At 45.1% G+C, this 11,457-nt stretch overlaps 1 protein-coding gene across 2 annotated transcripts in view; it reads right to left on the bottom strand.

Annotated features, from left to right (window-relative positions):
• Window positions 1-169: 169 nt before the first annotated feature.
• The window catches only part of Fkbp15 (FKBP prolyl isomerase family member 15), a 59,780-nt gene continuing 48,492 nt past the window's right edge, over window positions 170-11,457 (bottom strand). For both annotated transcript variants that reach the window (XM_048459166.3, XM_048459165.3), the window contains exons 21-28: window positions 10,259-10,395; window positions 7,403-7,558; window positions 6,424-6,576; window positions 5,425-5,535; window positions 4,778-4,885; window positions 3,889-4,580; window positions 2,751-2,847; window positions 170-783 (exon numbers count right to left, since the gene is read on the bottom strand). In XM_048459166.3, the coding sequence (XP_048315123.3) occupies window positions 706-783; window positions 2,751-2,847; window positions 3,889-4,580; window positions 4,778-4,885; window positions 5,425-5,535; window positions 6,424-6,576; window positions 7,403-7,558; window positions 10,259-10,395 (1,532 nt within the window). In that variant the 3' untranslated portion in view covers window positions 170-705. The remainder of the gene's footprint in view (window positions 784-2,750; window positions 2,848-3,888; window positions 4,581-4,777; window positions 4,886-5,424; window positions 5,536-6,423; window positions 6,577-7,402; window positions 7,559-10,258; window positions 10,396-11,457) is intronic.

Genomic DNA, 11,457 nt, shown 5'->3' with positions numbered 1-11,457 from the left:
GCCTTGTGCAGCTATGGTGAGCTGGAACTGAAGTCTGTGACTCTTTAAAAACCTTCAAGTTCAAGGTCAGTGCCAACAGAAATATATCACAGTGTTCTTATGCATATTAACTGACCAAGTTACAACTCCCATCCTTAGGATCCCAAGAAAGAGCATGATAACCCCAAACTCAGTTTCTCCTAAAGGGTCCAGGCCAAGTTTTATTGTAGGCATTTATTTTAGTCTTGTTAATTCCAAATACTTATTGACCTCTAAGATTTAAGGCAGAGATAGAAGATACATGTCCCAGAGCTACATGCTAGGCCAGCATGATTTCTCAATTCTCTGAGGAGACCCCTCCCCAGGCTACACGGCCTGTTGCTGCAGCTCTGGTGAGCCCTGGGAGAGCAGGAGGGCTCATGGGTCAACTTGAGAATGAATGAAAAGAAAACGCCTGGGTGAAATGGCAGGATGCTTGTGACTGGCTGCAGGTGAACCTCCTAGTCCTTCCTCCATGGTAGAGTCACTCACTGAGGGCTCTTACACCACCAGTTCTGCAGACAGGTTTATGATCCTCTTCACCATGTCAGGCAGGGGCTCAGATGACACCTAACTCAGATGTCTGAACCACTGTCCTCAGAATGTCCACCAGGACCTCACCCTGAAGCTGGCCTCGACCTTAGGAAAGGGCTGGGAGAGAAACCTGTATGCCTGTTTCCTAGGTCTTCACCCCAGCCAGTCAATGTCATCGTCATCATCATCATCTCCAAAAAGGGGTGTTGGGGGCGGGCGCCCCTTCATGCTCTGACAAAACAGGAAAGAGAGGTCAGTTCTCATGTATCCCTGCCCAGGTGGCTTCCTGCCTATGAGGGGAAGTGGTCCAATGGGTGTCCTGCCTCTGGCTGGAAAGGAGATGAACTAGAAGGACAGGCTTTGTGGCTAAAGAACTGATCCAGACAAAGCTGGGACAAGCAGGCCTTGAGGGAAGTCATCTTTTGACAGAGACAAAGACCAACTTTGCTTGGCTGATTTTGTAATTTATTTGTGAAACATGTATTGATTGGACAGATATGCCAACTTACAAGTTTTGTATGGAAAAAGAAGGTTCATTAAAGAGAGATGGGGAAAGAGAAAGAAACAGAAGCAAAGCAGCCTGGGACAGGAGAATTAAGAGGAGATGACAGAAGTTCAGAGAAGTACAATCACATTCAAAAACCAGCTGTGGCCTGAGGTGGCCAAAGATGTGGATGTAGAGGCATGCCCAAGAGATAAAGAAAGGCCACAAAGGCAGAGCCATGCTCTCTTTAATGGGAGTGTGGAATAAAGGGGCTAAAGGGTTCTAGGACCCTCTAAGAGTCCCAACCAAAGGATACTGTGTTACAGGTTCAAGTCCTCGGCTTCATACTGTTGGAAGTGGTGGAAAGCTTTTGTGATGGGCCCAAGAGGATTCAGGTGATTATAGGCTGCCCTCAAAGGGGACAGTGGAACTCCAGCCCCTCCTGCATCACTCTTTCACTTCGTGACCATTGAGAGAATGCTTTTTCTCTACACAAGTCTAATAGCAGTGGAGTGAACCCATTGTGGACTAAAACCTCTGAAAATTTGAGCCAAAATATACAGTCTCTTTAAACACTTCTGGTGTCAATAACAATGCTGACTAACACCAGGAGCCAAGTGGGAGGTTCTCTTTCCTCTTTCCATGATGGAAGCTCTGGCCTGTCATCTGCTTTTGGTAGGGGACAGCAGGACTGGAAGCTACAGACATGCAGAACATAGAACTATAGGACATATTAGGAGAAGGTTAAATGATAATATGAAGTATTTTTCTGAATACCCAAGAAACAGATGATTAACTTGATGGAACTGGCAGTAATACCATCAATATAATGCTCGTCATTTGGGATACTCTTCTTTATTTTCTATGCAGAATCTGTAGTTAGTATTCTCAAATGCAAAGTGAATTCTCAGGAAGGTATGCTAGTGGGGGGAAGATGACACCTTCTCTGCAGGCAAGAGGAAGGGCTCTGGTTCATCTGAGTTAGGTTCCAGATGTCATTGCCTTAGGGCAAAAAGCAAAATCTATACCAGATGGATGGTATAGAAGGACAATAGGCTTTGCCCATGTTCAACCTCCAGTTCTTTCCTGGATCTAATGGTCCTGTCTCCTCCACACACATTTTATGACAGTAAAATTCCCACTACACAGTCAAAATTGTCCAGTGTCAGATGGACAAGCCGGGGCTCCAATCCTGGCTCTCTCAGCAACTTCCTTTGTGGTCCCTGACTCTCCTGCTCCCTAACTTGAAGCAACACTGTCAACACTGAATCCATCTGCTGCTCAGGTGTAAGATAACAAAACAGGCAGCAGACTGGAAGTGGGCCAGGTGAACAGGAGTTCTTAGAAACAAGTGGCCCAAGAAAAGCCTGAGCTCAGTCCTGTCTACCATTAACCTCCTGCAAATGATCTTCTAACCTGTTTCTTTTTCTAGTTGGCTCTTCAGAATTCTTCCCTCCTTCCCTTACTACAAACAGGACTGATTCCCCAGGGGACAGAGATCATGATACCCTTTTAAGAATACAGTGGCAGCTGGTTATCCTCATTCTGCTTAAAGAGCTGCCCACTCTGGACCCCCAAGCTCACTCCCACACGGTCCTGTACACATAGTCCAGGAAGTAGGCCACCAACAGACTCCTTTTCTCTTCTCTGAGACTGCTGGGAAGAGCCCCCAGGTGGTGGTATGAGGACTCAGCAGAGTCTGAGATTTCCTTACCACTTCGTCTTCATCCTCTTCCTCAGGCTGGACTTTGGGCCTTGGAACTTTCAGAGTTGCCCCTTTAAACAGTTCATCCTCTTCATCCCCAGAGAAACTAAAGAAGAATCAAGCCACAGATACTGGCTGTTTCTGCCAGGGTCACAGTGCCCACCAGCTATGAAAGTCATGGCTCCTGAATTGAGACCCACTTACCCATTCAAATATCTCTTTCCACACTGTGCATACATCCCTCCAGAGACCACACCCTGTATAATCCCCTTCACAGTCCTACACTGCATTAGCCCCTCTATAGTCTAAATCCTGTGTGAGCCCCTCCAGTCTACAGCCAGCTGTAGCATACAGTGTCCCCTCTGTATGCTATGAATGTTTTATTATCATTGGTCAATAAAGAAGCTGCTTTGGCCTATGGCAGGGCAGAATATAGGTATATGTGAAAACTAAACTGACTTCAGGGAGACATTATGTGGCTGCGAAAGGAGAAAGACACCAGAGCCTTACTGGTAAACCATAGCCTCATGGTGATACACAGATGAATAGAAATAGGTTAATTTAAGATGTAAGAGCTAGCTAGAAATATGCCTGAGCCATCGGCCAAAGAGTGTTGTAATTAATACAGTTTTAGTGTGATTATTCAGGTCTGGGTGGCCAGGAAATGGAAACACAGTCTTCGATTATTGCTGGCACAATCGTTAAAGCTAATAAATCAGATTCCACTATTCTTCTGCTTACATCCTTTTACTGGCTTCATATTATATTTGCATAAAAATAATCACGTATTTTGGCGCTTTCTTTATTTTCCAACTTCAACTTTACTCTACTGGTCCCCTACTAGTTCCTTTTAGTTCCTTATGGTGTGTCCATCCCACCAGAATACCTTTGTGTGTGTTCCTCTCTCTGCAATATCTTCCTGCTGTCAGTTTGGAAGACTCAGTACTCCTTGGATCACAGTTTAGGCTCCTCAGGCCCATAAACCTTACACCTGCCCTGCCTGCTACACTATCATGGTGCCTGCCACAGAGCCCTGTATGTAGAGCTGTTGATAACAAAATGAATGAGTATATCAACCAGTGTCATCTATCAACCCTGAAAAAGAGACCACCTCCACAGACAGCTTATGGCTGCTCAGAGTACACACCTGCAGTGCTGGGAGTCCTCTTGGTTTTGACTGAGGGATGTGCTTGAAGCTGCAGAAGCAAGCTCTTTATCCAGCAATGCCTCAGGGGGACCAGAACTACTGACATCCTCAACTTCTTTGTGCTCAGGAAGCTGAGGTTCTCCTCCTGGGTTTTCAGGGTCTAAGGCTGGTAGCTCCCCCTTCTCAGGGTCTGAAGTCAGTGGGCCATCTGGGGCTACTTCCCCAACACGTTCTCCTCCTAAGTTGTTGTTGGACTGCACAGCTCTCTGGTCATCAGCAAGTAGTTCCTCACACTCAGAGTCCATAATTATAGGTCCTGGAGGTTTAGGTGGGATTGAAGTTGGGGGTTCCGGGACTCTGGGGGATGAGGTGCCAGCTGGTTCAGATGGGAGGGAACTATCTTTCGTTTCTGAGAGTATCTCTCCTTCTGACGAGTCCTCTTTCCTTGTCTGTGTCCCATTCTGTGGCATGGGGAGGGCCTGTGGGGGCAGTGGGGTGCTCTCCCCTACTACTTGTTCTGATAGCACTTTGGGAGCCACCTGCGTCTCCCCACTCAGAGGTGCTGAAGACAGCCCAGGAGTGGCAGAACCTGGCTGCTCCAAGGAAGATCTCAAAGGCTTCTCTTCTGCATAGTCACTGCTGCACTCTCCTTGCTCTTCCTCCTGCTGGTCCAGCAGCTGCAGAGTCACCACCTATTCAGAAGCCAAGGAGGAGATGAGCACTGACAGGACAGTGTGCACTGATAGGCCCTGTGCACCTAGTTCAGAAGAGACCGCCACGGCCATCCAGGCATATGTCATTTCAGAGATTCCCATCACTGATGGATAGTCTTCAATGCTTAGACGGTAATTTAATAAAATGCCCATTCCAATGAACCAACTGATGGTACCTTAATTGTGTGCATGATGGTCCTAAGAATGGTCCCGCCATCATAAGATTCCTCCAGCTCAAACTCTCCCCTCAGTGACTGGAACACTTGGTTCATGATCTTCTTGACCTATGCCAAGATCAAAAAGACATGCTACCAAAATCAAGACATTAAGTGATACATTAAAATTACAGAGTTGGAACTCTACAGAGGGACACAGATGGTCACAAATGTCTGATGACACTAAGAGCTGCCACCATGGAGAGAACAGCTTTAAAAAGGAATTTTCTGCCAAGGTGGCAGTAAGGGTACAAGACTGCCCAAAGATCATCTGCTCATGTGATGTAACACCAACTATGAGTACCACAGCCAGCGGTGTGGCCTTGGCCCCAGGACTGATGGATGATAGGTGGCTACCGCATCATCGTCCAGCTCTTCTCTATGATGGAGGGGTGCTTTCCATATCTGTCAAAGTTTCAGAGGAATAGTCTCTTTGGGTTTGCTATCAGAGTAGTAGATTCTAAAGAGTTTTTACATCAGACAAGGGATGTTTCAATAAAGTTGGAAAAAAAAAGCATCACATATGGGCCATATTTTCTGAATACTTGGTAAGCACATTCACTGCCTTGATATGACAGGTTTAGCTGCTCCTTTGAATGTCAGCTCACCTTCTCTGAGGGGTCAGTAGCAGCTCTGACCGTAGGTGCCTGGGATGTATTCTTCTTCAGTTGCTCCTTCTCTGCAGTGAAAGCTGCAACCTGTGCCTGGAGAGCTAAGCACTGCAAAACGAACAGACTGGGCTGTGGCCTTGGGAACCTGGATGACTGTGATGGTCAGGAAACACACGGGAACCATTCTGGGAACGAGTCCTGACTTCAACTAGGTCTGCTGGGCTCAGCCTTGGTCCTCACCCCAGACCAGCTGATGCAGGTCACTCTACTTCCTTAACAACTCACAGCTTCTTTCCCATCAAGGATACTTGACTTGTTCCCAATGAGGTGAAGAATATAATGAAAACAAGGGGATATGAATAAGAGCAGCCACATAGATACAAATACTCAGCAACCTATTCACCTCCAAGACTGCCTCCAAAGCCTCTGAATCTAAAGGTTTTAACTGCATAATGCAAGGAATTGCCCTTCGGACAAAGGACTTTCATACCCTAAGTCACTTTCCAACTCTCTTTTTCACATCTAAGCATACCACCATATACCACACTCTACCCTAACCACAGTTACCTGTCCTCGGCTCTGCTCAAAGGTCACCTCCTTTGGGACTCCTTCCCAGCAACTTTAGGTACTTGATCTTCTAGGCCTCCCCAGACCACTTATCTCAGTTTCTTTTCTGTGATTATGTAATTCTTGAGAGCAGACTTCTTTGCATGCCCTTTCTCTAGCACAGCTACTGGAGCCAAACTAATGCTCAGTAAGTATCTGCTTAGTAAATGAAGGATCGAATAATGGGGACCAAGTCCTGGAGCACTGGCTGTTTGTCTTTTTCCAGGTCCCTGACCTGCCACCCTATGTAAGCATGCAAAAGATAACTAACTGCAACTGACACAAGCCTGGCTGTGTTTTCTAGCTGTTAACACTGCCTAAGCTCGAAAGGTCGGACAGACCTCCCACAGCCTGGAGGCCTTGTGTGCGCTGACTCAGGGAAAGAACTACCTCATCCTGAAGGCGGGACAGCTTCTGCTGGTGGGCATCCCTCTGCGCACAAACTTCCTGGTACTGCTGCAGGTGCTCATCCTTTGCAGAGGCCAAGAGATGCTCACACTTTGCTTCCCACTGGCTCTGCAGCTCAGCCTGTGTGAGAGACAGCTGCCAAGAGAAACAATAGCCACGTGTAGGGGTAGATGTTGGGGATGGAGTTCACATTCTCCATAGAATTTAAAGACCCTGGCCCATGTAGGCAGGAAAGAACTGTTGAAAAGATCTTAATTACTTTGAAAGTATCCTCTGATTCCTTCTTGCTCTCTCTATGAGTGGTGTATGACATGTATGTGTATGTATGTTCGCACTCATGTCCACACAGACACTAGAGGAGGACGCCAGGTGTCTACCACACTCTGTGTTATTCCCTCGAGACAGCCAGCCCCGGGAATCCTCCTGTCTCCAAACTCAGGTTCTCATGCTTGCACCGTGTCAAGTCCAAAGCAGCCCCCCAAAATGGCAGTGCTGGTGTTAAAGTCCTGAACAGGGCTCTGGCTGGGTAAACAGAAACACCCTTTAGGCTTTCTCTTTAGGGTTTTCTGTTTACTAGGAAGCTCCCTTAATCCACCACCAAAAGTGGTCATCTAATCCCTATCAATCCAAAGACCCCCCAGCCTGCTGACTCTCATATAAAATTTGCTTGCTTTTCCACCATTTTGCTTCTCCCCTCTCCACCTCCAAGAGATGGCCTTGGTGATTTGAACCCCCAATAAACCTTTCTTTCTAGCCATGGAGTGGTGCAGTTTAGCAGCTTCACTAGTCCCAAAGCAAGTGTAACACTGAATCACTGAGAGGGTTGGCACTGAGTATCAGGCTTCCTGGTATTCTCCCAGGTGTGGGTAAGCCATAAGAAACATCTTCCTAGTGGAAAGCATAAACTAAATATTCTCTCTGTGTCCTTCACAGCTTCCTTGTGTTTCCAAGTGCCCATTACCTGCTCTGCAGCTGCTTGGTCTGTGGACACTCGAGCCTTTTTCAAGAGCTGTCGAAGTCTGTCCAGTTCCTCCTGGTGTGACTTGCGAATCTCATCCATCTCCTCCGCAGCCTGGCAGCGCTCTTGAGCTGATTTCTTTTTCCTCTCTGAGAGGTTCTGAGGAACAAAGAACCATCCTCAACACTAGCTTAACAGTGTGGACAGGGTGGTAGTCAGTGAGCTCAGTTGGTCATTTCTAGGAATGGTTTCTTATTGTGGGATATTTGTACAGTGTATTGCTATGACTGGTATAATAAAAAGATGATGACCAAAAACTAGGCAGGAGAGTATATGTGAGACTTCCCAGCAGAGAGAACTCTAGGAAGAAGAAAGGCAGAGCCGCCAGTCAGACGCAGAAGAAATGGGATGGCCACTACAGAGATGAAGCAATGAGCCTCATGGAAGAATGTAGATTAAAATTTAAGTTATAAGAACTAGTTAGGAACAAGCCTAAGCTAAGGCTGACCTTTTATAATTAATAATAAGTCTTGGTTTCATTATTTGCAGACTGGCAGTCCTGATGAGAAAGTACAAATGGAACCCAACATGGGGCAAGTAAATCCACATAAGGCCTGAAAAAGCTGAAGAAAAAAAAGTTCCAAGTAGGCTCAGTGCTTGCGGTATACAGAGGCCTTGCTGTGCAGCTGGGCACTTGAATAGTTGACACTGGGTACAAAAGCCTGGTGTAGGTAGATGCAACCAATTCCCAGAGCTGGGGCAGGTAAATGTGGCTCTGGGTTGGTACCCACAAACTCAAGGCAGGCTCTCTCAGAACCAAAAGAGGTAGAGCCAGCCACCATCCCCACTCTGCAGCAATAGCCTAGCAGTTTAAGGTTTGGCTCACATGGTCAGAAATGCTGCAAATGCACACAAAGTCAGATCCAGACACACACACAAACCTCTAAAAAGGTACGGTATGCCTAAAAAAGGGCTCAGATACTGAAGACAAAAAAGAAAATGGGTATAGATAGTCATAGAAAAAAACAATTTAAAAATAATGTCTTTAAAGAAAGAGTAAATTATTATAAAAAATAAGCCACATAAGGATGAAAAATATAACATAGGGAATTTGGACCTTATAAGGTGTTTTGTTAATTTAAAATTTTTGAGTGCTAATGAAAAGAGAACAATACCTGCTAAGAGACATTGGATTATAGAAGGGACTGTTGATTAAAACAGCCTATATGCTTTATGGATGTCTTAGTTTTAAAATGGAAGTTGGGAAATGTGTTGCACTAGGAGAGAGCTTATGCTTTTGTTTCCAAAGGAAAAGCTATGGATTCCTTCCAAATTAATAAAGATCATATTTGGTGGGGGAAACCTCCTGAAAATATTGACTACAGACATGAAGAAAATAACTATGAAAAATTACAAGGCAGATGATGTATATGCTGATCCCTCTAACATGGGAACAACTCTCTGACTGGATGAGACCAGATAAACCTTGCTGGCTACAGAGTCCTCAAGACTTATTAAATGCCATCCTTTCGTGTGACATGAATAAAAGCTTGGTTATACAGTCCAAAAAGAATCATATAGTTGACAGATACCTTTTACCTCCTCAAACATAGAACAAAAAACATATTTACTGATTTGTGCACACTGCACATTCCATACTTGTGTTAATGCAGATATTATATGTTATCTTTGAAAGTTTATGTGTTTTTAGAAAAAGAGGAACAAAAACCAATAAAGCCCAGGTGATCCAGTCTCTCAGTTTCCTCAAAATGCTGCATCTAGAACAATTTCAAAGTTGCTAGTTGAGATGGTCCAGTCTCATGCACTACTTCAGTCAGGAATTTTCAGATAAGCTCTAGACTTTCTCATTACACAGAGGCTGGACAACAAATGAGACAGCTAGCTCTCCCAGGACTTAACTATTATCTTAATGTTTTCAGGGTCCCCTAAAGATGCCGCTGTCCCCAGACATCAGGAAATAATTTTAAGAATATAACACCCACTCCCAAGAGGTGGGTGGGGAGTTTTTAGTCGTTCAGTGGGTTATCAGTACATGTGTGTTGTTATGAGGGATATGCATACAGGATATGCACATTGAAAGTTCATGTGTTGTTTATAGTTATTTATAACTCATACAATGAGAAAAGGAATTAAAAGTATTTTAATTTTATACTTTTCTGTATTATTTGCACTTTTCCTAATTCATTCATACTATAAAAAATTTAAGGGGCGCAGGCCAGGGTTAGGAGATGCAGGCATGCTGCATCCTAAGGATTTGACACAGGTGCTAAGCCAAGCCAACACTTGAGGAGCCCAAAGCACCCTGTGAATGCACAACAAGGACCTGAGTGGTGAGCGCTGGAGTGGGCACCACAAGTGACTGCCTGCAGTAGGGGCTACTGAATAATGAGGGATCATGCTGGCCAACTTGGGTTATGGGGACACAAATGCCTGGATCACCTCTGGGCTGAGTACAATCAGAATAGGAACCAAGTGTTTAATGAAGACAATCCCAGATTTATACTCATGGGCTTACATGAAGGGATATGTAGCCATTACCGGGGTGGCCAACCGAAGACTGTAGACTTTGTAGTGCTCAACGCCCAGGCCCAGACAATTGGTACAGTGCCTAGAGGAACCCCTCACCCAAGCAGCAGCAGCACATAGAGTCAGGAGAGGGATGGTGGTTGGAAGGAGCAGTGTCCTGAAAACACCTTTGTGAGCTGAGTACAGAAAGGTGGGACTTTTGCTTTTTTCTAAATAAATTTCAACTCTTAAAAAAATGAAAAAGAAAATTGTGCATTAATCAGCTATGCCTGGCCACTTGGCTTCAAGAGAAACTTGGCTGTTGGAACTTACCTTTTCCAGGGACTCCTTCTCAGCTCGGAGGTCAGTCAATTCTTCCTCCAGGGATGTCACCTTGAGCTCCAGCTGTCTCCGGCTCTGCTTTTCACTTTGGAATTTGGACTGTGTTTGCTCAGAGGCTTCTCGGAGCTCTAGGACAGAGAACAAGAAGACGTGGCTGTAGATCTAGAGACACAAGGGCACCGTGGCATTCCAGAAGCTATTTGGAAGTTGCCTGCTCTAATATTTCAATCCTACCATACGTAAGGATTAAACAAGCCCTACACTGACTCTACTATCAACCCATGTTTACCCTGAAAAGGGTAACTTCTATATATACACCTCCTTGTACACACGCACAGTGTTAGAGAATGTTCTCTGAATAGTCAGAGACCACCTCTAATAACACTGATCACTCAGAGTTCTGTTCCCATTACATATGACCATATGGAACGTCCTTCTTGAGTAGAGCTCAGGTCCCTTCTCACTGCCTGGATAAGACTCTCAACTTTCTTGGTAACTAAGACAGTTGACTGAGAATTTGCTTTCAAAATATACCTTATCAAATAAGGTTGGGGGTTGGAGTTATCTTTTAATTTAGCATATTAAAACTTGTTTGAAAACTGGCTCTTGAAGTAACTGTCACAAATAACTGTCAGAGGAAAACACAAAAGCCAAAGTGAGACAGCTACACAACATTCACATTAAAAATTATCCAGTATGTTTGGGGTGGGCCAACCACTGCCCTGTAAGAGAAAGAGTGCATCTTCAAGGGATCGCCTTTGCAATGCTGTCAGTAATTCCAAGCTTTCTCTTAGACAGGGAGCTGTGCCTCCATCCACTCGACTGCTGCTGCCTCTACCCCTGCCCACTGGTCCTAGCTGCCTTTCCACACAGGTTTCTCTATGCCGACATTCACAAGCTTCTAGTTAATCAGCATGCCTTACTTAGTCACTCCCCTTGCGTCAAGCACTAAAGTAAACCTCATATGGAAGAAAAGATTTTACAAAGAATAGATCATTATCCTTGCCCTCCAGGGACTTGTATTCTAGAGGGAAGAAGAGACTTATAAATGATGTTTATGGAAGGCTATTTTAATGGTCAGAATAATGCACTAAGAGATAAAGGGCTTTAAACAAGAGGTCAAATGGTCTAAAAAAAAGCTGTGCAAGAGGCAGACTTTAGAAGTGGACTGGGGCACTGCTAATGGTGAG

Source organism: Myodes glareolus, chromosome 3 (genome assembly GCF_982192425.1).
Source record: "Myodes glareolus chromosome 3, mMyoGla1.1, whole genome shotgun sequence".
Classification (NCBI taxonomy): Eukaryota; Metazoa; Chordata; class Mammalia; order Rodentia; family Cricetidae; genus Myodes; species Myodes glareolus.
This window is presented reverse-complemented; position numbering and strand designations above follow the sequence as displayed.